Source organism: Sinocyclocheilus rhinocerous, unplaced genomic scaffold, assembly GCF_001515625.1.
Source record: "Sinocyclocheilus rhinocerous isolate Xijiao unplaced genomic scaffold, SAMN03320098_v1.1 scaffold1045, whole genome shotgun sequence".
Classification (NCBI taxonomy): Eukaryota; Metazoa; Chordata; class Actinopteri; order Cypriniformes; family Cyprinidae; genus Sinocyclocheilus; species Sinocyclocheilus rhinocerous.
In genome coordinates this window covers 308352-336316 of record NW_015645361.1, presented here as the reverse complement: position 1 = coordinate 336316, position 27965 = coordinate 308352, and the positions used below count along the sequence as shown (strand labels likewise).

Here is a 27965-nt window from a genome sequence, read left to right as displayed (position 1 = left end):
AGGCTGAGGAATGAAACAGACGAATCATTGTAATTTAGGAATAGAATCACGTTGGTGTTTGAATCGTGTTCGCGATCTTTAACGATCTATTAAATTAAAGTGCTTTGTCATGTTAGTGGTGACACCTCTCTTGCAACATGTTTCGCTATCACAGATATTATACTTAGCTTTTTTGGCTTCTAATTGCAAATGTAGCCAAACTTTGGAGCACTTATGGCACTTTTCCACTCCGTGGTACGACTCGACTCGGCTCGGTATGGCACGGCTCGGCTCGGCACGGTTTGCGTTTCCACTGCAGTTCAGTACCGCTTTATAGTGGGCGGGATTATTCACATGTCGTTATAGTTGCGTCTCTGGACTTGGGAACATTTCAGTTGTGTTGCTGTCTATGGGAGGGTCAGAGAGCTCTCAGATTCCATCATAAATATTTAAATTTGTGTTCCGAAGATGAACGGATGTCTTACGGGTTTGGAACGACATGAGGGTGAGTAATTAATGACAGAATTTTCATTTTGGGGTGAACTATCCCTTTAAGAGGTTAAACATCTTCTGTGCTCCACTGAAGGAAGTCAGTCGTACAGGTTTAGAACATGAGGCCGAGTAAATGATGATTATCAGCTTCAAATGCATCTCTTTCATCCTGGAGGGTGCAGGACTGTCTCTGTGCTCTTTGCTAACACAGGAAGAGCAGATATGACACATCCTGCGTATGCTAGTGTCAACAGTCACTAGTGACAGATGTGCCCACTTTTAACTCTGAAAGGACTTCCTTTCCTTCATAAAAGCAGCCTGAACATGAGACAGCAGCTGGGATCCAGCAACTGCCTTCAGTATTGAGGGCAAAGAAGACAAAGTCTGAAAGTTTGAGAATGGAAATTGCTTGTGTGTTTGACAGAGGGAAGCATCTTAAAGGAACAGTTCAAACAAAAAGTAAATTGTTTTGCAGAATGTCTGTGCAGCTCTTCTAAACAATGAAGCTACACTGTCAAAATTATTTATCAAAGTTGTAAATAAAGATTATTGGAGTAAGTTTTACAAGAAAATTATATTTCAGTGTTTCTACTTCAGAATGTTGTTTATTTCAATGCTACTTGCTGTTGCTCTTTGCAATTATTTGTGAAATTTACTAGCAATTTCTGAGTGAAAACTACTAACTTTTTTCCAGTGTAAATGAGAGAAACAAAGTCATGCGAACTATTTTTATGGAGCTTTATGGTCATTTTTCACACACAAAGCTATCATATGGCTTCAGAATACTACACTGGAAAAAACACGCACGGAAACAATTTTAACTCAGAAATTGTTAGTAAATTTCACAAATAATTACAAAGAAACAGGAAGTAGCATTGAATTAAACATGACATTTTAAAGTAGAAAGACTGAAATAGTATTTTCTTGTAAAACATTATTTAGTACAACAAAAAAAAAAACTTTTTTTTTTTTTTTTACAGTGCACATTTAATGTGTCACTTACATTGTAGAGAAAAGAGCAGCATAAACATTCTGCCAAACATCATATTGCCATTTTTACATAAAAATCTCAGATGACATGAGAGCTAATAAAAGATGATCATTTTTAATTTTCAGGTGAACTATCCCTTTAAATTTCTCTACTACTCTCTATTTTCCTGCTTTGGAACTTTGGAGCTTTTCCCTTTTTCGACAAAGCCTTCATTCACCTCCTGTGATTGACAGAGGTAAAGGTCCAATCAAACTCTTATTAGAGGGGCGGGTCACAGTTTAAGGCGGGGCTAAGGGAGCCAAAATGGCCACCGGCACAGCTTCAAAACCTGCTTCTGAAATGTCCTGCAGGGTTCGAAGGTGATACACAAGCTGAATGAAGCAGAATAATTCACATTCAAGTAGTGAGTGCTCCTCACACACAGTGGTCTGACAATTGACAGTCGTGAAGAAGAAAAAAAAAAAAGGAACTCAGAAACCTTTCTCTACATCTGATGTTATACAGACAGAATATATTGCCAAGACTCAAACTTAAAGGTACAGTGTGCCCAAAAATGAATATGTTGTCATTATTTAGTCACCTTAATATAATTATAAACCTGTATGACTTTTCTTTCTGAGAAACACCAAAGGAGATGTTTTGAAGAATGTTCATGCTGCTCTTTTCCATATAACAAAAGCATAGTGACTTTCAATCTCCATAAATGATAATAAAGCACCATAAAACTAGTCCAAAATGACTTTTGTGCTACATATGGACCACTTTTATGCAGCTTAACGGAAAAAAAAATCAGCATGAATATTCTTTCATAATCATCTTGTGTGTTTCAAAGCAGAAAAAGTCATATGGGTTTGAAAAGACACAATGGTGAATAAATGATGACAGTTTTCATTTACTGGATGAACTATTCCTTTAATATGCAGTTTTCAAGATGCATATTCATATTGCTCTTCGAACAAATGATTCATATATGTAACATCAAGTAAAACACAGCAAATATCAATAAATAGCTTCAGTGGTGTGTGGGATAGCATGATGCAACCACAGAAACATGTATATAAAACAAAGTTGTGGTTAAACTGCTTAAAAGTCTATATGCAAATGAGACCCCATTTAGAAAATAAAAATAAAAAATTTTTCTCATCACACATTGATTGTATTCACAAGATGATTCACTACAGTTCAAAAGTTTGGTATTATTAGTATTTTTTTAAAGAAGTCTCTTCTGTTCACCAAGGCTGCATTATTTGGATTAAAAATACAGTATAAACCGTAATATTGTGAAATATTATTACTATTTAAAATAGCTGTTTTCTATTTGAATATATTTTGAAATATAATTGATTGCTGTGATGCAAAGCTGAATTTTCAGCATCATTACTCCAGTCTTCAGTGTCACATGATCTTCAGAAATCATTCTAATATGCTGATTTGCTGCTCAAGAAACATTTCTGATTATCAGCAATGTTGAAAACAGTTGTGCTGCTTATTATTTTTGTGGAAATTTTTGTGTCTTTACAGTCACTTTTAATCCATTTATTACATCCTTGCCGAATAAAAGTATTAATTTCTTCTCCTTACCCCAAACATTTGAATGGTAGTGTATCACTGTTCCTACAAAATTATTACACAGCAAAAATGGTTTTCGACATTAATAATAATTAGAAATGTTTCTTAAGCAGCAAATCAGCATATTAGAATGATTTCTGAAGATCATGTGACACTGAAGACTGGAGTAATGATGCTGAAAATTCAGCTTTGATCACAGAAATAAATTACATTTTACAATATGTTTACATAGAAAACACTCATTTGAAATGGTAATATTTCACAATATTACTGTTTTTACTGTATTTTTCATCAAATAAAAGCAGCCTTGATTAGCAGAAGAGACTTCTTTCAAAAACATTCCAAAAATCGTAATGATTCCAAACTTTTGACCATTAGTGTATTTGAATAAGAAGTTCCATTGGCATAATAAAAGCAAGGGCCCGTTTCTATGACAATGCAAGATGTACGTAATGAACATGCTCTGAAAAACACAAATGCTCAGGACACACACACACTCGCATGCACACAAACGTATTGTGAAAGCAGTATCGGGTGAGGAACACACACTCCAAGGCTTCTTCCCCACACAGCAGAGCAGCATCAGATGATTGACAGTGAACACACACACACGCAGAGCAGTGGGCCGCTCGCTCCGCTGAGAGTAAGACCAGCAGGTTTGCGTTTCGGTCTCGGCTAACAGCTCTTCAGCAGCTTAACAGGAAGTTACATCACCAAAACAGGGGGCTGGGGCGGTTCAGCAAGCGACTCCTGAGGCCGACAGCAGGATCATGTAAGTGTGGCTGTTTCTTCAGGGGGGCGAAGTGACTCAAAAGAAGAGAAGACGTTGAAATCTGAGGATCTGACAAAGTAAAACATCCCTGATTTGCCATTATGAAATGACTGAGGTTTGATTAATGATGATGCTTTTTTGGCTGAATCTCACGAAAATGCCTTAAAATGGACATTTGCTTAATTTTCATAAACACTTTAACCCCCAAATTTCTCATTACCATAGTGCATTCATGTTTTCTTTTGAATTGACTGCAATTCATTATTCTCAATAATTATTCTGATTTCATTCATAGTGATTTACTGGATAACAGAAAAAACATAGATGAGGATAAAATTATTTTAATAATAATTATAATAAAAATAATAAAATATACACTACCGGTCAAAAGTTTGGGATCAGTAAGACTTTTAAGTAAGACTCTTATGCTCATCAAGGCTGCATTTATTTGATCAAAAATATAGAAAAAAAACAGTAATCTTGCAAAATGTTATTACACTATAAAATAATGGTTTCTATTTTAATAGCCTTTAAAATCTAATTTATTTCTGTGATGCAAAGCTGAATATCCATCAGCCATTACTTAATTTATTTCTGTGATGCGCAGCTGTATTTTCAGCATCATTACTCCAGTCTTCAGTGTCACATGATCTTCAGAAATCATTCTAATATGCTGATTTATTATTAGAATTATCAATGTTTTTTTGGAAACTGCGATACTTTTTTCAGGATTCTTTGATGAATAAAAAGTTAAAAAGAACAGCATTTATTCAAAATATAAATCTTTTCTAACAATATCAATCTTTGCTATCACTTCTTAACAATTTAACGCATCCTTGCTGAATAAAAGTTTAAATTTCTTTAAAAAAAAAAGACAGAATAAAAATGTACTGACCCCAAACTTTTGAACCGAAGTGTATATTGTTAGAAAAGATTTCTATTTTAAATAAATGCTCTTCTTTTTAACTTTTTATTCATCAAAGAATCCTGAAAAAAGTATCACAGGTTCCAAAAAAACATTAAGCAGCAAAACAGTTTCCAGCACTGATAATAAATCAGCATATTAGAATGATTTCTGAAGATCATGTGACACTGAAGACTGGAGTAATGATGCTGAAAATTCAGCTTTGATCACAGAAATAAATTACATTTTAATGTATATTAAAATAGAAAAACGTTATTTTACATCATAATAATATTTCACAATATTACATTTTTCCTGTATTTTTGATTAAATAAATGCAGCCTTGATGAGCAGAAGAAACTCCTGTAAAAAACATAAAAAATCGTTCTGATCCCAAACTTTTGACCGGTAGTGTATTGGACAACATTTTAAATATTTCATCAAATTACAGTATTTTTAAAAATGACAATAATAAATGTCAATTCAAAAATTTTAATTGCACTAAAAACGGTCTTGCTTGTTTTCGGCTAAATATAAATTTTGGAGTGAAATATGGCCAGTTTTTGTGAGATTCACCCGTTTACATTCAGTATTCATTTCTATAAAGAAGCCCCATTTTAGTTTTTAAGAGTGTGAGTATTTCAGACCAGTAGTTTTGATACCTGACTTTATCACGGGAGAACTTGGTACAGTATTTGCTCCGATAAAATCTGCTGTCATTTACTCACATTGTGGTCTCACAGTAGCAAATAATTAATCAGGCATATCAAAGGGTATCAGAAGTGTTTTTCATTTAATGAAAGCATCGTTCTGTGTTCTTAGTTTCAACAGTCTCGTGGTTATGGTTTGAGTCACTCGGCCCACCAGTCACATGTATATGAGTGTGTATGTGTGAGTGTGTTTGATCACAGCAGGTATCTGTGCCGGTCTTCATCCAGTGTCAGATCCACCACCTCAGGAGGAGGAACCCAGCCGGACTGCGCCGAGACGGACGTCCACTGAGCCGGAGCTCGCTGCTTCCAGGAAGAAAGCGACTGGATCACTCCACCGCGAGGAAACCTTGAGACCACGCTGAAAATAACATTACAAAAACATTACAACTGTCGGAAAAAGTACATCATTCAAAGTAACTTGAAAAAATAAACACACAGGGTTTCTGCTGGTCTTAAAAACACCTTAATTCATCCTTCCACAAATCAAGGCCTAGAAAGTCATAAATCATTGCATCAAATGTTGCATACATTGCAAAAAAAGAATATCTTACTCAGTATTTTTACCTTATTTTCCAGTTCAAATATGTGACCCTGGACCACAAAAGTCATAAGGGTCAATTTTTTTAATAAAAGAAAAATCGATAATTTTGATCCATACAATGTTTTTTTTGGCTATTGCTACAAATATACCCCAGCGACTTAAGACTGCTTTTGTGCTCCAGGGTCACATATATAAACATCCTTAAATTAAGATACATTTACTTGAGATACAAAATGAAGATATGAAGTCTTGTTTTCTGAGAAATTGAACAAAATTAAGCGACTTTATGCTTGAAAGAAGAACATGTGTGAAAACTTGTTTTCCCTTTGAATTAAGTTGATTTTTCTGAGCCCATTGGATTTTTGTTTTGTTTTGTGTTTAAGCATAAACTCAATTTTGTTCAATTTCTCAGAAACCGAGATTTCTTGTGTCTCAAGTGTATCTTGATTTAAGGATGTTTAGACATTTTATTGGAAAACAAGAAAAAAAATAATGAGTAAGATATTAATTTTTTTGCAGTGCACGCAACATTTGATGCAAAGACTTTATGAATGGAAGACTTTCTGCTTCAAAGGCCTTTATTTGTGAATTAATACTTTTTAAGACCGGCGATATCCCCGTAAATGCTGTAGAATTTTCATTGTCAGTTCATGATACCCAATGCATTAAGAAATGCTAATGAATTGATCCCTATTGTAAACTACTAAAAACTAAAATTTAATTTAAACTGAAATCCACTTATATTAAAAATGACTTTGGAAGGGTTAAATAGAATAAAAAGAATGTTAAATGTGCACATACAAATGGCTCGAATCAATTAAATGAGCTAGTTTTGTTTTCTTGCATATAAAGTGTTATATATACATATATAGGTGCTGCAACCAGTCATTTACTTTTTAATCACTTATTTGTTTTTGCATCTAAAAAAATAGTCCTATGGTATGACTGACTGATGATTTTTTAATAGTCCAAATTCTGTGTAGTTTCACAATTACTACGAGGTCATGATAAATGGCAATTCTATTGTTTAAATGTAGTTAAACAACCAATTTACAATTCGGCAAATTATTGTTTAGGACCAAAATATGATGTGCATGTTATTGCTTACCTAATTGGCATATGAATACTACTAAATGACTGCTGAATGATAAGGATCAGTTCACCTGGCGTTCTCTTGAACTCCAACGATCTCCACTTCACTGTCGGTGGACGCCAGACTCACCTGAGATGGCTGGACTTCTACTGCACCTACAGAAACACAAAATACTTCATTCAGCAACAGTTACAAAAAAAATAAAAAATCGTTTCAACATTCACCGCCATCCTCAGAATGAAATAACTGATGCAACACAACAGGAACAAAACACATACACAAAATCAAAACACAAATGTCCAAACAGAGATCAGACAGTGCCCGACGACATACTCTCTGGATTCCACTATTTAATACAAAAGTGTGTACTGTAGTTGAGGCCAACATTATTCATCTCACAGTAAATGTGAGGCAAGTCAGTAAGGAAATGGCTGCATCGCAATTCTCAAACGCAGTGTTTAAATGACAAAACATGATTGGTTGTAGTGCCAATGGAGGTGGTGTGCTGCGGCCCGACTGGATTTGCAAAGAGTAACAGTAGAAACGAACCTGAGAGCGACTGAGACTGCTGTTCCTGTTCGGAGTGAGTGTCTGAAATATCATAGTGTCCAATCACTGCAGGACCCACTGCAACACACACACACACACACACCGTTCAGAAGATTCGCCACCATATCTGTATTTCTCCTAATTAGTTTCTTTTGAAAATCTATTTATCTTTCCAAATGCTGGATTAAAGATCAAAGTGAAACACTGAATGTTAGCAGACTATAAAGCTTTAATCCTCATGCTGAACACAAAAGAAAATATTTTGAAGAATGTTGACGGTAGCCATTGACTTCCATAGTATTTTTTCCATCCTATGGAAGTCAATGACTACCGTCAACTGTTTGATTACCAACACTCTTCAAAATATCTTCTTTCGTGATCAACAGAAGAAAGAAACTCATGCATGTTTGGAAACAGCTCGAGTGTGAGTAAATGACGACTGAATTTTAATTTTTGGTGAGCTATCCCTTTAATGTTAATGTTTTTACACTGGACTAAAACTTACTGACTTTCCTCACACAGGGTACAACAACTCCCCCCCCAAAATGGAAGATTTGGGGGATTTTTTCCCCCACCTTGTTACATTTGTGGTGTTCAGTCAAAAATTACCAAATATAGTTCCTCGTTATGTTACATTGTTACAAATATTTAATTCATTCTTTTTAATCAATCTTTTTTTCAATTAGCACTGGCTTGTATTTCGTTTTTGCAATGACTGATCATAGACCTCCTTGATCTGAGCTTATGCACCTCAATTTTTGAGTGAATATTTATTTATAAAATGTATATATATATATATATATATATATACACATTTTTTTTTACTGAAAAACTGATCACAATTCCATTTTATTCCGTAATGCAACATATTTTGCAAGACAATATTCAACAAAAAATTGTCAGAACTTTTTTTTTATCCATTGAAAATTGATTTGAGTGTCTTCTGTATGTTTGAAGGGGCTTTTATTAAATAATGTGCACTGACAAATTGTTCCCTATAAGACCAGGAGGACGTTTTATTAAAGTAAATGGGTCAATTTCTTTTACCAAAAGACTTGAATGAATTTAGTAAACAAAAACATTTTTTTTTTTTTTACAATATTATAGCCCTACATGGACATTAAATGCAAGCTACCTGGATAATAAGGCTATGAAAGTCAGGTCAAACAGATGAATGCTGGTAAAATACTAGTATATTTATTTACCAGCTAACGACAGAGCAGATAACACACATCAATAATGTGTTACATAGACATGAAAACACAAATGAATGTCGCCTGGCACACTTTTACGTTTGGTTAGGCAGTAGTATAGGACATTAAAAATAAAGAAAACATTTTTAGAACAAATAAAAAGACATCTATCTCTGGTTACTCATTTCTTGGTTTCTAACAATTATAAGGAAGGAATTCTGTCCTCCATCTAAAACATTATGACACTAAACTTAGGCAGCCTGGATATTATTACACAAAAAGAAATAAAAATGTAAACAATCTCCTTCAGACGCTCTATACAGTAAAGCAGTACAGCAAACAGCTTTCAAGTCCTCCTGCAAGTCAGTAACTACAGTAAACCTTGACTATGAGTGTTTGTGTTAGTGTGGAGGAAGCACATGATGGGCGAATCTCATGAAATATGGCCAGCTCATATTTCACCCTAAAACCAAAAAGAAATGACATGTAATTATTTTGCAATAAAATTAAGTCTACTTATACCCATAATTTTGAAATTGTGACATTGACAACTGAGAAGACTTTGGTGAAAAAAATTAAATAAATACAAATTCTCTCATTGCAGTAACATGAATTGTTTTTCAAATATTAGAATATTCAAAGTCAACTATTTATATATCAGTATTTGTTGTGCTGCTTTTAATTTGCAGATTTTTTTAAATTAAAAAATTATTGTATTATAGGATATTTCAGAAACCACAATATAATGAGAAGCGCCAACTCATTACAATGCATTACAGTAATTAATGTGCACAACTGTCATTAATTTCAAAATGCATTAAAACTTAATATTTCTAAATATAGGCTTCATTGTCTTTATGTAAACATTAACTTTGGGGCAAAATATGACTGACATGTTTTTATGGAAATTACCCTTAAATAGATATAGACAAAAAAAGTGATCAATATCTCTTGCTTTAGACATTGTGTCCAGTAGAAATAGTAGTAGAATCCCCCGTTTATTGCATGTTTCTATTAGTGTTTGATGTTCGTTTGTGTGTTGTAGGTTAGTATTTATAATAAAAACCAATTTACAGGCTGTCATTACATTACAGCTCTCTATTGTCAGCTTATATCATGCATATTCCGCTTTGGAAGAAGCGATTCAATAACAAACTAAACAATCCACAATGCAAAGAAGAGTTCTTTGGTAGACATGCCGGCCTAGATGAAGAGAAAAAGACACATGGCAGTCGAGGCGAAACTTCAGAAGTCTCGTGGAAATAACATCATGAAGGAGTTATTATTCTACAGGCAAGACAAATGATTCTTTAAAATAATCCAGGTGAGTGGAAGAAATTGGCTCTCCCAAAGAAATGAGATCGCAAAGGCACTGAGTGTGGAGGGCGGCCCTGAGATGCCAATATAAAACAACGGAAAATGTTAATAGAAGAAAGACAGATGAAGTTAAAGAAATGGTTTACCAAAAAAAAAAAAAAAAGAAAGATTTCTGTCATTATTAACTCACCCTCAAGTCATTCCAAACCCATATGCCTTTGACAACATTGAATTTACTTAAGTATATCCTGGCTATTATTTTGTATTTATTTATTTTTTTTACAATGGCGACATGGTCAGTCAACCTCCCCCCAAAAAAAAAAATCCATACAACTTGTGTGCTAAAATCAACATTTTCTGAAGTCATGCAATAGTTTTATGTGAAGAAAAAAACAAAATTGAAGTCGTAATTCAATTAAACCAGAGCCAGTTATTATTATAGTTAACTAAAACCATAATATTTTTGTTAAGTAAAATATATATATTTTTTTTTTTATAAAATTACAATATTAAAAAAAACTTTATTTCATCTAGTTACCAAGGCAAGATTTCTAATTTTACTTTTGCTCAATTGATGTGCTAAGATTATCTATCTATATCTATATACATAAAAAAAAAAGAATGACAAAAACAAAACAATAGCTAAAAGTAAAACTAAAATTAAAGTTAACTGAAATAGAAATTTCTCATTTTAATTTTGTTTAACGTGATGTATTAAAATAACTAAAACAAAAAAAATTAATAACATTTAAAATCATATTATTTATGTGTATTACTTATAATATTATATAACAAAACTATAAAAAAAAAACAGGAAGTATAAAAATAAAACCTGATTCCAAATATGCATAAAAACTATAATAGTATCATATAGTAGAATAGAATGATAATAGTATAGTATGATACTAAAGTAACACTGTCTGGAGCTTGAAAGCCTCAGTTTCTTGTTCACGTTCATCGAATTGCCACAATATTCCTCAATTTCACATTTTGTGTTGGGATGCAAGAAAGCCAAATGGATTCGGAAAGGCATGAGGATGAGTAAATGTTTCATTTGTAGGTAAGCTGATCCTTTAATAGAGAGAGAGATGAGGAAGCCAGAATGAAGATGAATTTAATTAGAGATAAAGAGAAGGTTTGTGCATTGTCCGAAGCCTCCACTTCAGCGGTCGAATTGAGTCGGCACAGTAGTGCTGCGTCAACGTTCTTTAAACGTTCGGTTCAGACGGCTCTGCGCTTCCATTGACACCGGCAGTCTGAGGCGGTGGAACCGTGATGGCGCTGACTCGAGCCGTCTGATAGGCCGCCAGCGTTTCCTGCGACTCCGATGACGGCAGGAATGAGCTAACGTTGCTCCGCCCCTCCGGATTTTCACTGGACGAAAGGTCATCATCCGAATGCATGTGGGCCAGTCTGTCCATCCACACACGAAAGCGCTCCTCGGTCTGTCTCTGCATCGCGGTGAATCGCGTAAGCGCTTCCTCCAAGACTCCGCCCAGGGTTCCACTGGCCACGCCCATGTTGAGTTGGCCCCGCCCACGCGCTGATGCTCCAGAAGCGTCGGTTCGGCGATGGCCAGCTTAAAGACAGATGGCAGTGCCGAGAGAGACACGTCAGACACACAGGAATGCAGAAAGCGGCGGCGTTATTGCGTGCACACCGGCGAGCATGCTAGGGACAATCATGCAGCTCTCGCAGTGCATTCTGGGTACAGTTCACCAACAGTCATATGACTTAAGACGGCCTAAAGATCACACAGTGAGGTAGATACCAGCATTTTAACCAGTATAACGCCAACCAACCCTCAGGATATTACATGTGAAGAAATAAAGACAGAAGTGTAACAACTAGAGATGTTCAAAATTAACTTGTCTGAAAGACTAGTCAACTACTGCTGCATCATTATGCTTGTTTACAGTTTCTTAACAATAAACACAGCCCTGAGAGATATTCAATGAATAAAAAGGCTAATTAACATGATATTACACAAAACTAATCATAGACCTCACAGATTATGCATAATAACAGGAATGTCGGTAAGTGCAGATGATTTGACAAGCACTAGTAATTTTTTAAGTTGGTGAATGTACACAAAAGAAGAGCTTTGATGACTGTTTCAAAAAGGATTAATTTAGAGGCAAAACTTGGGGGGGAATAAACCTTTGAAACGTTGCATGTGGTGTTATTGTTAAATAAAACTTTTTGTTAACTGAAATAAGGCTGAAATAAAATATTATACAGAAATAATACTTAAATATTAGATGAAAAACTTAAAAGAAACTTGGAAATGTAGCCTTGACAATTAACTGAAATAAAATAAGTTGAAGATAAAATTACTAACATTACTAAATCTAAAACGGAAGTTTTGAAGCTATATAGAAATAAAAATTAAATGACAAAAGCACATAAAATTACTAAAACTAAAAATTCAACAAAATTCAACAAAGTTCATCCAAAATTAAAATGAAAACAGAAAACACAAAAATAAAAGCCAATTCGACATTTTATAAAATAAAAGCTAATCCAAAATATTAATAAATACTACAGTAGTATATAGTAGAAATAATACTAAAATATCACTGCTGCAAACGCATCTGCTTTTAAAAAAAAGTTGCTAAACAAACTGAACAAAACCGGAACTACCAAACAGGCCTTAAAAGCTACCTAAATCTGCACAACTAATACAATATAAAGTTATGATATGGTCCACAAACGATCACATATACGGAGCTTCAACTCCTGCCATGCCAACAATGTGGCCCCAAAGAGGCAAACGCCCCCTGGTGGCCCCACGAGGACATAATGCATATCCTAACTAACAAGTAGTATGCAGAAGTATGAATTAACAAAAAACTGCAGACACATTACACACACAAGCCACAGATAAAGGACAAAAAGACAACAGACACTGAGGCAACTGAAAGACAAAAGACACAATGAAGGAAATCTCGTGACATTCTAATATGCTAATTCAATATAATTGACCTCCAATCAAATGGACTTTGCTCTGCATTCATTACAATGAAATTCATTTTGTCCATCAGTATCTGATCATAAATATACTTGATTATAATGTCATTGTGCATAATTGCTATTTTAGTGAATGTCTAGTGTTTGAACATCTGTTGGCAGAAAAGGTAAGCAACAGCTTTAGGCCCCGATCACACTGAACAGTGCGGTGCGCCTCGCGTTTTCAGACCTAAAAACGCAAGGTGCACCGCACTGCCTTTTTTTTGGTGACTTTTAAAAAAAGAGCAGTGCGCTGCGTTTATGTTGCTAGGCAACCACCAAATCAGCTGTCCTGTCAGTCTAATCAAATGATTATAGCGCGAGCGCTCTTAAATCTTTGGTTTTTGCTGTTAAGTAAACTGTCATATTAGCAGAAACCTTAAAAAATACAGCTCCGGGTAACCTGCGACAGACAGCAAAAGTTTCTCCTCCATCATTGCAGTCTCCGGACATTCCAAGCAACTGTCCACAACGGACGACCTGCCTCTCCGTTTTGAGGGGAAAAATAAAAAAAAAAAAACGCGAATGACGTTGGGCGCTTTTCCGCTCAGATTTGCTTTTTTTTTTTTTACTTCGGGCGCTCAGAGCGCTCCTCCAAAAACGCGAGGCGCAGCAGGCGGCTAAAACGCAAGGCGCCCGGGGCTCATAAACAGCGCACAAAACGCTCACTGCCAACAGAAAACAATTTAAATAAGGCGCCTCTCACTGCAAAAAACGCATTCTGTCACCCAAATTAGCTGCAGTGTATTTTGTTATACCTGACCTTGGATTTTAAAGCTTTTAAAGATCAGCCAGAGTTAGTGGTCATTCTGGTGGGTCACTAAAGACTGGTTGCAAAGTAGTGGTGCAACGGATCACAAAACTCACGGTTCGGATCATATTACGGATATTGAGTCACAAATTGGATAATTTTTCAGATCGGCAAAAAAAAAAGTTTGCTTTTCATTTATTACTGAAAGCTTACTTAAGTACTTCTATACCACGGCAAAAACTACTAGCTTAAAACAGGAATAATTACACAAATTACAAGCATAGATGAATAAAACAAAGTTACAAATAAAGTCAGTAACAGTAGTATTCAGGTGCAGAAATTTAATAATTAAGTGTAAAATAACACAATAGTGCTCACTGCATAAGTTAAATACAGATGAATCTTTGTTAAAGCTGTGGTGTTATTTGATTAGCAGACAGAAGCAGGTATTTATAGGTTGCTGTCTCTTTAAGACCAAATGGACAGACCTAATACTGCCAAAACGGGTATTTTAACATAGCTTTGTGTGCATGTGTCCGTTCAAGCACAAAGAGATGTGAAAGAGGAATCAATACGGTGTTCATGCGCCGTCTGAATCGCACCTCTCTCTCTCTCTCTCTGTGTGTGTGTGCGGCAGCGGCTGTGCACACAGAAAACAGTGTGCGAGTCCTGATTCAAGTTCTCTTTCGCTTGAATGGTTTAAAATTGCTTGAATGTGTAAATTGGCAAGACAAAACACGTGCAAATGATAAACTTTCACTCTGTGATGGTTAAACTTAACATCTACGATCTGTTGGACCCCTACTGCAAACGGGCGGATTTCAGGAAATTTTCTGGAAACTTTCCATGGGAACTAAATCTGAGGAATTTTGACAATCTTCCAAGTTGGAAACTTAACAGAAATGTATGGGAATTAATTAGAAATTTGGGGAAATATCAAGAAACTGTATAATTTACAAACATAAATATAAACATTTTGTTTGGTCATAAGCCGACATGCATGTAAACTAATGCAAATTTAAAAAATGATCCAAAAATTTTTTGGAACCTGTGATACTTTTTCAGGATACATTTCTGAATAAAAACTTAAAAAGAACAGCATTTATTCAAAATAGAAATCTTTTCTAACAATATAAGTCTTTACGATCACTTTTTTTATTAATTTAACACATACTTGCTGAATAAAAGTATGAATTTCTTTCAAAAAAAAAAAAAGAAAAAATTGACTGACCCCAAATTTTTGAACGGTAGTGTATTGTTAAAAAAAAAAAATATTTAAAAAAAAAAAAATGCTGTTCTTTTTTTAACGTTTTATTCAAAGAATCCTGAAAAAAGTATCTCAGGTTATATATAATTTTTTTTATAATGAAGCAGCACATTAGAATGATTTCTGAAGGATCATGTGACACTGAAGACTGGAGTAATGATGCTGAAAATTCAGCTTTGCATCATAGAAATAGGCCTACATCATATTTTAAAGTACATTAAAACAGAAAACCATTATTTGAAATTGTAATAATACTTCACAATATTACTGTTTTGTTCTGTATTTTTGATCAAATAAATGCAGGCTTGATGAACGTAAGAGATTTCTTTCAAAAACATTAAAAATAGTAATGTGCCCAAACTTTTGACCAGTACTGTACTTCTGTATTATAACAGAAAACTGGCTAGCAGAAGCTACAAGAAAGAGCATCACAGCCTGAGCTAGCTAGCACATGATACCTAGCCTCATAAATGATCAATGAAATAGTGCTAACTAGCTTACATTTTTCATATCTGATTTACTGGTTGGCTAGCTACTGTATAAACACATTTTGGTATTTGCTAGTTAAACTTGAATGCCATAGATCAAATATATTTCCCCAAGTAATATCAAAAAGCCTGGAAAAAGAATTCCCCCATTAGGTGACTAGGCGGGATTGTGTGTGGGGAAGGGTCATTTTTAGACAGTTTTTTTTTTAATCTCCTCACCTAAATGTTTGCTCAGTCAGTGTATTTGTTTTTACAATGGTATAATTTTGTTGCGCAATAGCTTACACACAGCACAAGAAAGTTTTAAACATAAATTTATGCAATATGCAAGTTACGTGAATACTCACCAAGATGGACATTTTGACATCATTGTGTGTTCAGGAATCAAGAAATTATTTGTGCATGTTATGGAGGAATGCACAGTGCATGTAGGGTGTGTGCGCTGTGTGCATGTGATTGAGGTAGAAATTCAACTGAAATTGCATTAAATCTGGTTGTTTTAACCAAGATTATGCTGCAAGATTTTTTTTTTTCCCAACTACATTCAAGTTCCCCTGTTCCTGCCATTTTTTTGCAAATTCCCAGTTTATTCCCATGGAAATTTTCCAGGCTTGAAAATTCCCAGAATTTTGCAACCATACTAAAGACTGAGGTCAGTGTAAGGTCAGAACGCTGTTGTATTCTGAGAGCGGAAAAACGTTCCTCACCTGCCGCTTTGCATATGAGGTCATTCAACATGCATGCACAGTAAAACACACCTGACCGCTGCAGGAGCTCCGTCTGATGTAATGGGACTGGTGTGTGATGTGCCTGATCTATGAGTGTGTTTATTCAACCGTTCTGTCATTCAGTCAACATGCACCGATCAATGCATGAGAGAAATGAAACGTCAAAAGGGCTTCTCTGAAGGTGCTGGTTTGTTTCAGGACTAGAGTTGGGAATCTTCAGCATCTCACGATTCAATTTAGATTCAGAGTCAATCGGATTCCAAAACGATTCTTGATGCATCTCAATTTTTCCAGTAACTTACACAGCACAGGTTTGAAAATCTTTAGTGAGATTTTATAGTACTTTATACAATAATATGCTGGCTATCATCCACAAACAAAAATAAAAATTAGTCAGTTTAATATGAAATAACCAATTTAACTATATATATATTTTTTTTTTTCTCCACACTGTTTTCTTAATCAGTAAAAAATAAATAATGTCTGCCTAATGTCTACCGATTACTAGCACCATATAATTTTTTTAATCACCATTAAGTGAGATGGTCAGGTAAGTAATTATTTATTGTAATTAACATTAATAATAACAATAATAACAACAACAACAACACAAATTAAAAATGCACATGACACACAAATTAAAATAAATTTTAAAAGAAAATAAATTTATTGGCACCATAGAGGTTTTTTTTTGTTTTTAGTCATTAAGTGAGATGGTCAGATAAGCAATTATTTACTGTAATTAACATTAATAATAATATATTAATAAAAATAATTACATAATGATAAATACCAAAAAAAACATTACTGTAATTTTACTGGCACCACGTAGTCATATATTTTTTTTACTCAACCATTAACCATTAAGTGAAATGTCAGATAAGAAATATATTAATAATAATAATTATTATTAATTTTAATATTATTAACAACATAATATTGATGGATAATTTATTGTAATTTGCTGGTACTGTTAATTTCTTAACAGACATTAAAGGGGGTCATATGATGCTATTTTAAAGATCATTATTTTGTGTATTTGGTGTAACAGAATATGTTGACATGCTTTAATGTTCAAAAAACACATTATTTTTCAAATACTGTACATTATTGTAGGTCCTCTATGCCCCGCCTCTCTCAAACGCTTCGTTTTCTACAAAGCCCCCTCCTTTGACAAGCGCAGTCCGCTCTGATTGGCCAGCTGACCCAGTGCATTCTGATTGGCCGAACACCACAAGCACTCGTCGGAAATGTAACGCCCCCTTTCCATAATCGCGAGCTTCATCTTTCAAAATAAATATAAAGACAGAGAAAGGGGAACAGAGTCGCGTGAGACATGGCTGCAGCGTCAACAATACTACAGCGAGAATAAAAGTTACTCCTTCTTTCTTTGTGTGAACATTTGGGCGGTGTTATGCAAATCTTCCCACATCGTGACGTAGATATTTGGGGGCGTGTTAGAACGAGCCGTTTTAGGTAGGCGTGGCTGACTCTTAACTTTTATAAAGAATATCTCTTTGGATTTGAGACTTTAGTCTTTGTAACTTTACAGATCTTCTTTATGCACCAAGAGCTTGTAACACTCCAAAGAGAAAGGAAAACTTGAAATCGCATCATATGACCCCTTTAAAAGTGAGATGGTCAAATAAGTAAAGTTTTATTGTCATTAACATTATTATTATTATCATCATCATCAATAGCATCATTACTAATAATATTGATAAACATAAAATCTATTGTAAAAATCTAAATCTAAAATCTTTTTCTAGCTTTAATCTAACAATTTAGTTATTATTGTCAAATTGCAAAAATAAAACAATTAAAAACTGGTTCCACTGGTTGTCAGACACTTAAAGGGGTCCTATTATGCTTTTTCACTTTTTTTATTTTAGTCAGTGTGTAGTGTGTATGTTTAGGCATAAAAAAGATCTAGAAAGTTACAAATCTCAAAATCCACTCCAAAGGGAGATATTTCGTTTTTTAAAAATCCCTTTTCAAGAACTACAACGAACGGCTCGTTTGGACTACAGCGTTTGTTTTCCGGGCTTTGTGATATCACAAAGCGGCTCATTAGAATATCATTACAAATAATTCCCGCCTACAGAAATTCGAATGGTTGGGGGGTGGGGAGGGGAGGGGCGAGGTTGTGGTTAGAACGCTTGGTTGAGTGCATCAGACGAGACGATGAAGAAGTTCATCAAAGCCGGAACTAATCGAGCCATTTCGCCTCTTTCTTTGGGGAGAAAGGTATTTTAATAATGTAAATTATGTGAAAAATAATGCGTTTTTCGAACCACCAAGCATGAGAGCATGTTCTAGTACACCCCCAAAACAAAATCAAGACTTTGTAAAAGAGCATAATAGGACCCCTTTAATAATAATAACAGTCATATTGGTTGTTTCATAATAAACAAATGAATAATGAATGTTTGTTGATCAATCCAGAATCATCTGAGAAAGAACCGTGATGCATCAGCGAATCGATTTGTTCAGGATTTGTTCGCGACATATGTGTGTCCACACAAAGTAACCTGTGTGTGTGTGTGTTCACTTACCTGGTGCGTGAGAGTTGATTGTCTCTCCCTCGTTGTCAGATGAGGCCGTTAGCGGCGAGGATGAGGATGAGTGGGCTGTGATGTCGCTGTCGCTAGTGCTGCTGTCCTGGAGCACGTCAGGTTTGCGTCTCGCCGCCGCCTCGCGTTTCTGCCGCAGCTGTCGCATGCGCTGCTTCTGCTGCTGGCTGCGCGGGCCTCTGACGCGCACACGCCCATTCACCTGCTTCTCCTGGCAGCGGTTCTTCTTGGCCGCCATGGCAACCGTGGACGCATCGCTCTCAGAATGCGAACGTCGCGACTTCCTGCCGGCCGTCTGAACGGGCGCGGGCGCTTCCTCCACTGACGAAAGCGTGTCAGAGTCTCCCAGGTGACCGGAGGAGGAAGGCGACAGCAGGCAGGCGGAAGAATCGCTGTCTTCCTGCACACAGGACTGGGCGGCGGCTGGGGGCGGGTCTGTTTCCTGTGGCTGCCCGGGGGCGGAGTCTCTATGAAGCTCCTTTAGTAAGCACGGCATGGAGAGCAGACCAGGCGCCGGCTGTTTGTCAGGACTCTGCGAGCTGATTGGCTCCTCGCACGCCGGAGAGCTGGTGGGCGTGGTCTCTTGTCTCAGGGGCATGTCCTGCTCTTCTGCTGTGGCCCCGCCCTCTGTGGGGCATTCAGGGAGCTCGTTGGCCTTCTGGGCATCAGTCATCTCTGGAGGGCGGGGCCAGGGGCGGAGTCTCTGAAGTGGCAGTTGATAGATGACAAACAGGGGCTGCTGACCTGGAAAACAGGAATTGTGTGTCAGTATAACAGCTGACAAATGTCGAATGTTTATATGGTTAGTTCGGTTTCTCATTATTCAAACACCACTCAGATACTGTGGATTCGGGGAACCAGCCAAACGCTGAACTATCACGCACCTTATCAACCTTTCTACATGTCATTGGACTCCAACGCACAATGCTGTATTTCACGAGAGTCTGGCCTTGAAAAGTTGTTTCAAAACTTCATGTGCATAAACAAATTTTTGCTGCGGCCTCAGTCACAATGCATGAAAACTTACAAATATTAAAAAATCACTTATGAGAGACTGATCTCACAAACAGCAACTTATATACAATATTTAGATCTTAGATCACAACTACAAAAGCTCATACTGACTATATAAATAAATATTCAGGTAACACTTTACAATGAGGTTTATTAGTTAACTACTTTAGTTCACATGAACTAAGAATGAACAATACTTCTACAGCATTTATTAATCTTATTTCATGTTAATTTCAACATTTACTAATGCATTATTAAAATCAAAAGTTGTGCTTGATAATATTAGTTAATGCACTGTGAATTAACATGAACTAACAATGAACGACTGTTCATTAACAAAAAATGAACACTAACAAAGATTAATAAATACTGCAATAAATGTATTGCTCATTGTTTATTCATGCAAGTTAATACATTAATGGAACCTTATTGTAAAGTGATACCAATATTCATGACTTCATGAATTCAAACCAAAAAATAATATAAACTAGAAATGTTTATACTGACTATATACATGTTCATGACTATCAATTCCATGACTTTCAATTCAATTCCATCAATTCAGGATGGCAAAAAAAAAAAAATCTATTTAAACTTCTCTCATAAGTTTTCCATAACCCGTGATACAAAACACTACAGATCTTTAAATTTTCCTCTCAAGACATTTAAAATCAAAACTCATGAGCCTGTTTTACACTTTCTACCAAAACACCTCATTCAGAAATCTGACGGTCAATACTTAAAATACATGAAGAAAAAAATAGGCACATAAAAATAGTGCTGTTTATACATCACAAATATTGGATTTTTTTTTTGTATACTGTTATATAATTTTTTTACAGTAAAAAAAATACAGTTGTGAATGCAATAAATAAGAAGTCACATTAATAAGAAAAAAAGGAGGAACGTGTGATATTTTGAACGGGGAATTTTCATTATTTTTACATCTTCATATGTGACATTATCTAATTATCAAAAACCATATGCATTATTACAAGCCAAACACGCAATGACTGCCACAGATCAGATTTCTGTATACGTTTAAAATCTGTAGCAAAGTGATTTTAGATACCAGTGTCAACTATCGAAACGAGGAATTAAAATAGATTCTGAAAGCTTCTTGCACGTTTTAAAGGAGATCCCACATTCATTCCGACAGCAATTACAGCAGCAGCGATGGTATTTTGGCGAAAACTGTGGTTACCATGGTATTTTTTATACGAGCTTCCATAACATGGCTAGCTCCTCTCTGAAACATGAACCAATCATCAATGCATCATGCATGAAGATCACGAGCCGCTGCTAATGACGCATGCAACAGTGTTTATCAGTCTTGTTTGCAATTAATAAAAATCAATGCATACTTCCTCAACATCCCAATCAGTTTATAAATCATAGTGCGTGCGTGCAATTCAACGCAACTCAATGCACCGACGCAGCTGCGAAAGAAACGAACGGAACACCGCTCTTAAATAATTAGAGACAGGAAAAATAGTAAAACACGCGAAACTAAACGTTGCACGGTGCTAATGAAGACACTGCAGCACAAACGCTCATCCTGCGACACACTGTTGCTGTAACACTCTCAGTCTGGACACAACCGCTGCTCTATAAACGGCACATTGCGTGGATACAGCACGCATATATGCATGTATAAACGCGTGCATTAATTAAAGTGAAAGTAGGACTGGGTCAAAACTGCAGTAGAGGTTCAAAATGGAGAGGCGCAGTGCTGAGAGCGCGCTCGACCGCCGTCGACTGCAGCTTACCTGGTTCAAATCTGTCCTCATGTGTGTGTTCTCTGGAACTTCTCAGGCTCGCAACACCATACTCATGAGGAAAATATGGAGTTAATTGAAATTTTATGGAATAACCGCTATGTGTTCTCGACTTTCCGACCGCTTTAGCGCAGTTTGCTAATTTAAAATGTCCCCACTAGCCGTCGCTGGAACAAATGTGTAGTCGTCATTTCCGCTGCGGCGGAGTCGGGAAAAACAAAAGGCGCCACCGTGAGACTCGGAGAGGAATTGCGTTTATTACAAGCGCCACAACTTACAACTCACATTTATTGCATTTATTAACACGCTTTTTATTAGATATTTTAAATTATCGAGATAAAGTGTTCATGAAGTCCACTTTCTGCTCCAGCTGGGCATCCAGGGCACCCTTGGGAAAAAGAAAAAGTTACTCAAAAATTATGATTTCCAACAAAGGTAAATAATATAAAAAAATAATAAATGTCAAAATAAAACTACATTTATAAATAAAATTACCAGCTCTCGTCTAGCCTCCTCGATTTTCACCCGTGCAAGAGCTGGACTCTGAAAAAAAAGTACAACCGTAATGAAAACCAGTGTTATTTTAGTATCATTGCCATACTAATGTAGTTTTTATTAATATTTTTAATCAGTTTTTATATTTTCCATTTTCATTTTACTTAAAATGTTGTTAATTCCGTCATTTTTATTTTTTATGTCTATATAGTTTTTATGATTTTTTATTTTAGTCATTTTTATTTTTGTTTTAGTATATCAAGTTAATCTAAATTAAAATTATTTCAAGTCACTTTTTTATAGTAACCTGTAAGCTATATAATAATCCTGATGAAAACTAAAAAAAAAAAATGGGTAAAATAACAATAATAGAATCTTAGTAACTCTTAACAATGATTTATTTAGATGTGGATGTGATTATTTTATTGAATAATGTGTCCTTCATACTGTGCATTGTGCCATGACAAAATTATTATTTATTAACCAACCCACACAACAAAACCAAGCAGTGCTTTCCTATGCAAAAGTCACATGATGGTTTCCATGTTCAATATAATGCTGTAATCTTCATAGAAGTTGTACTTACAGGGCTCAAGTCACTATACGGCTCTAGTTTCTTCTTTAAGGGTAGTGAGTCCTCTTTCAGAGCTGCGATTTTCTAAGTATAAAAGATGAAAGAAATTCATTAAATTAAATTTCATACCAGCCTGAAGGTGCAGTTCTGTTACGGTCCATATTCATTTAATATTTTTTTACATTTATGAACATATTAAAACCTTAAATTCCAATAGGAGGTGTGCACAAAAATGTCCACAAAAGAGGTTTATGAAATATCTATAGGTTGATTAATGTCTAGGTTTATGTCATTTAACTGCAAAATAAACAAAACTGCACATGGATCATTTTATTTCATTCCAGTAATTACGACGCTGCATGAATATGGCATCGATCCGAAATCTGGTCAATCAGTTTACCTCTGATAACTGCAGGATGGCCTGATGGGTAAGAGAATCCTCCATCTGCCGTGCGTCCAGCTTTTCCTGTTACAAACACACAGACTCTGTTTGTATTAGGCTGCATGGAAGCAGGGTTCCTACACTTTCCATTTCAGAATTCCATACTTCACCAGACTCAAATTTACCCAAACCTCTCAGTAGATTTTCAGACCACATTTAGCATAAATGGTTCATAGAGCATTACTTTCAGCTTTATATTTGGTATATAATACAGTCATCTGTAAATATTTTGATTTTCTCAGGGGTTTTTTCATTGATTTGCTTGCATACATACATACAGACTTTTGCATGCACACAAGTTTTTCGTGCCCTCGAGAAACTATTCACATGCGCACTGGAATATTTTGCGTGCTTATGCATTACATTTTCTAGTTTTACACACTATAACCCATTTCCTTTTGTGTCACTGCCATCTTACTATGAAGAAAATGAGAGCTTGGATGCACATGAATTAATACAGATCTATTTGCTCAAAATTAGGCTTTCATTAGGCTAGTACCTCTAATATCAAGGCCTAACGTCCAATTTAAAGGGCACCTATTATGCAAAATCCACTTTTACAAGGTGTTTGGACAGAAACGTGTGTTGGAATTGTGTGTACACAGCCATCTTAGAATGATAAAAATCTATCCAGTCTTTTTTTTTTTTAAATCTTCATAAAACCAAACCAGGCTACAAAAACGAGCGGTTTGGATCCTGTTCGCAATATGATGTCATATTGCGGTAGCCCCGCCCACCGCTATTGACTGACAGGCGCATATTACCATATCCTCAGCTCTCAGCGTGTTGTGCCATGCCCGCCATTTTGTCTGCGTGCGATCGGCTGTGTCGCATCCATCGTTACAAAGCGGCTGTGAAAAACTATACAAGTACATAAATTATTCAAACTACCATTCCGAGACATTCTGGTTCATTCTCATTATTGTTTCTTCTGCTGTAGTCTCGCCTTGTTCTGGGTCTGAGTCCGGTTTGTACACGTACGGCTGAATACCGGTCCTCTCACTCGAGACGTCTAGGCTCCGCCCCCTTTTGGAGTTGGGCGGGAAGTTCTCATGTAAGGGAACACACCCCTGAAACAGCACTTTTTAGACCCGCCCCAAAAATGACACTTTTCAACCAAGCCTCCCGCTCTCTCTTGTGAAGCCAACAAGGAAGTGACTTAAACTGTAATTCATCAACTGGCCGCTAGAGGCTGGCTGCAAAAGGGAGTCAATCCCATAGACTCCCCATGTTAAAATGCCCAACTTTACAGCAGAAAAAAACATGTTTACAGCCTGGTTAAAAAAATGATTTTGGTCTTCATGACAACTGTGAGGGGGGTGAATTTTTTTATAATTCATACGTTTAAATTATATTAAGCCTTAAAGTGCTGCATAATTAAGGGCGTGGCCACTTGAGTGACAGGTGGATTGCCGCTGCTGTCACCACCGTCGAGCTAGGTGGGCGTGGCTTCAGCAACCTGCTCCCGCCTCTTTGCCCATTTTCGATTATCCGGGAGTGACGCGCGGTGACGCGCTGCCAAGATGGCGACGGCCGCCTCCACCCACTTTTGAGCTTCAAAAACGCTCTTCGGAAATCTACGGGTGACGTCACAGACACTACGTCCATGTTTTTATACAGTATGTTTTCAACACATTATAATAAACGATCTGTATGGTATTTTGAGCTGAAACTTCACAGGCACATTCAGGAGAGCCATAAGATTAATATAACATCTTGTTAAAAGGGCATAATAAGTGCCCTTTAATGCATCCTCTGTGGCGGTGGGCTGATGGCACAATACGGCTGTGTGCATTGTCCTGCTTGCCAAGTTCAAGGGTCTATAAAAAGACTGGTACTGTAAAAAAAAAAAGTGTTCAAAATTTGGCTTTCTTTAGGGCAGTATGTCATATTACAAGGTCTCTTTAACACATACTCTGTGGCGGCCAAAAAAAAACACACCGTGAAAATGGCTGATGGCACACCTATATGCTAAGTTTAATGGTTTCAAATGTGCACACGAAAGCCTTTATAATTTATTTTTTTGCAAATGTCCTTTTAGAGGCTCTGTAATACGGTGATAAGAATATCCTGAGAAAAAGCCTGCAATATAACCTGCATTTTTGCATAATAAAAAAAGTGCACCTTGAATTAATTCAGTCATGTTTGACAATCACTAAAGATTCATTAAACAGCTGCCATGAAAACACACTTCTTGTAAGATACATTTATTTTCATTAAATTTATATATTTTCTACTAAATAGGGGCAAAAGTCTGGAAATGCAAATATTTTTCCATACTTTTCCAGGCCTGGAAATGACTCAAATCAAATTCCATACATTTCCAAACTGCGTAGGAACCCTGTGGAAGATATGAAACTGTAATTTGACTACTTGATAAAAATTTTGAGACACACCTGCGCAATCTTATTCCTGCACGCGAGATCTCTGGATTTGTTCTTCATGAAGTCCATGTTAAGAAGCCTCTCCTCCGCTGTAGCTGCTTCCACCTGCTGCGTATGTGTGATCTTCATCAGATCACTGGAAAAAGTTTTAGATAGTAAATAAAAAAAATAAATTAGATTAAAATAAATAAATAAAAATTAGAGTAAAATAAAGAAAAATGTATTAAATAGAGTACATTTGATTAAAACAAATACATTTAAAAAATGTTTTCTTACTCCTGAAGTCTTTTCCGAAGAACAACTGCGGCAGTCATTTTCTTTCTAACAGCAGTAAGTTCCCACTGCAACCTCCGGTCTGTTTTCTCTGCCTCCAGCACATCATTGGTCAGATTATTGATTGCAGGCATATAGCTGGATAGCCAAGAGAGTGAAATCAACCACGCAACTCATAATGCAGATGTCAGACTTAGTTTAAATCATTTATTATGCACATAAGGTGAATGGCTTAATGTGATTTTGCCAGGTAGATCTATGGACCAGTCAGATTTCAGGGTTAACGTTAGGTTCTGTGGTTGCTGTTCCAAAACCACCATGCATGTTGACTCAGGAGCATGCCTAAATCATCTCTTGCATGTGATGTAATAGATGTAAATAACGCTTTTATGATGTAGAGCAGTGGTTCTCAACCACATTCCTGGAGGACCCCCACACCCATTTCAAGTCTGTGAGTCTCTACTAATGAGCAGGTGACCTGAATCAGGTGTGTTTGATTAAGGAGACATGCAAAATGTGCAGTGATGGGGGTCCTCCAGGAATGTGGTTGAGAACCACTGATGTAGAGTGTTACTTTACCTCCCAAGTGATGTGTCTCTGAGTTTAAGCACTTCAGCGGTTCCCTCCAGTGCTGACAGCAGGTCCACTGTGGATCTGGAAAGTCCTTCAGCCTTAAGTCCTACTGCCTGGAGAAGCACTTCTTGGAGATGAGTTCCTGTCACGGACAAGCAGCTCCAGATTAATTTATTCCACAACAAAAAACTGCACTTTTACAGAACCATTATGCATTTGGCAGACTACTTTATCCAAAATGACTGTCCTAGAGTCTCACCATCACTGCCGTACTCTTCTGTTTTCTGCTCGTGGTCCTTGATGAGCAGCTCAGCCTCTCTGCATCTCGTCTCACTGCTCTCCGCCAGCTCATACAGAATCTCCACTGTGCGTGTGTTCACTTCAAACTCCCATACCGGCTGCTGCCCGAACACCTTCCTGAGCCACTGGCTCACCTGAAATAACACAGCATATGCAAATGCACTGTAAATGGCACATGCATGCATTTTGAGATTCAAGAATCAATATTTATTGGAAAAAAAAGTTGTTTGTGTTAAATGATTCTGAATGACTACCATATTCATTTACATTTTATTCCAAACTATAAAGAATACCACTGTATTGCTATAGGACATGTTCATAAACATAATAGTGACAAGGTAAATAGTTTTTTTCTGTTGTTTTGTTCGCATCTACCATATAAGGATGTGATTCATGAGACGTATAATATCAAACACGTGCATTAAAATCAGTGTAAGTTATGCAACTAGTCTAATAAAACTAGTTAGATAAACACAAACAACGGAACTACAGTGAACATTTACGCGTTTGTGAAGCGATTTACATCGTATTCGGGATTTTTTTTTTTAGTTCAAGCCTGATGAATTCTACAAAGATATTAACTCACGATTTTGCGCTTCTCGCACATTTTCCCACTAAATGTGTGTCACATCTAATCAAATATACTTCACGTGAAGCAACAACTAAACATCCCGCCACTGATTTTGTTCTTCTCGTTCCGGGGTCTCAACGCGCATTTCTCATTGGCTTCCCGAATGGAAAAATCGACCAATCAGATTCTGGGAGGCAGAAGCACCGCCCAATTACAACAAACAAAACGTTTCAAGGGAAAAGAAACAATGCATTTATAATTATATAAATATTTTTATTATATATATTTTTTTCACAGTGCAATATTCTCTTTTAAAGGATAAATAACCATTTATTGGAATCACAAAAGATTTAACTGAGAAATTATTCTTCATACAACAAATAAATGAAAATAATGGAAAGAAATGTTCCTTTTTATAGCTTTAAATTAAAGGACATATAATGTATAAATGTATAAATAATAAATATAATAATAATTTAAAAAGTAATAAATATAATTATTAAAAAAGTTATAAAAATGCCTATTTACAAATAAATTTTTTCTAAAAGTTGGTCAGAATTATTTTACTTTCTGAAATTAAGTATTCTGACTGGATATTGCTATATAAATATGTTATTTCTAATAAAGTAAAA

The 27965-nt window shown here is 36.0% G+C and overlaps 1 protein-coding gene across 7 annotated transcripts; it reads right to left on the bottom strand.

Moving 5' to 3' along the window:
* Positions 1–5178: 5178 nt before the first annotated feature.
* On the bottom strand, positions 5179–27458 carry LOC107705973 (HAUS augmin-like complex subunit 1). 7 transcript variants are annotated; one of them, XM_016509514.1, is made up of 10 exons: positions 27349–27458; positions 26722–26896; positions 26469–26604; positions 25893–26027; positions 25629–25752; positions 23191–23256; positions 22803–22874; positions 22217–22264; positions 21713–22109; positions 19592–19673 (listed from the first exon to the last, which is right to left on the bottom strand). In XM_016509514.1, the coding sequence occupies exons 1-9, from the start codon at positions 27367–27369 to the stop codon at positions 22050–22052; spliced, it is 837 nt and encodes a 278-aa protein (XP_016365000.1). In that variant the 5' UTR covers positions 27370–27458; the 3' UTR covers positions 19592–19673; positions 21713–22049. The 7 variants fall into 7 exon arrangements, with proteins under 7 accessions (XP_016364999.1, XP_016364997.1, XP_016365001.1 ...); XM_016509513.1 differs by lacking the exons at positions 22217–22264; positions 22803–22874; positions 23191–23256; ... (3 more) ...; positions 26722–26896; positions 27349–27458 and adding exons at positions 5179–5778; positions 7184–7209; positions 7604–7681 and having other exon boundaries at positions 18912–19673; positions 21713–22053; XM_016509511.1 differs by lacking the exons at positions 22217–22264; positions 22803–22874; positions 23191–23256; ... (3 more) ...; positions 26722–26896; positions 27349–27458 and adding exons at positions 5242–5778; positions 7125–7209; positions 7604–7681 and having other exon boundaries at positions 18912–19673; positions 21713–22053.
* Between the last annotated feature and the right edge of the window lie 507 nt (positions 27459–27965).

Coding starts and splice junctions, on each gene's coding strand:
- LOC107705973 (XM_016509510.1), bottom strand. CDS start 19,602: ATGACTGATGCCCAGAAGGCCAACGAGCTCCCTGAATGCCCCACAGAG. Junction 11,693..18,911: donor AATCAACTCTCACGCACCAG/GTAAGTGAACAC, acceptor TCTGTCTTTAAG/CTGGCCATCGCCGAACCGAC.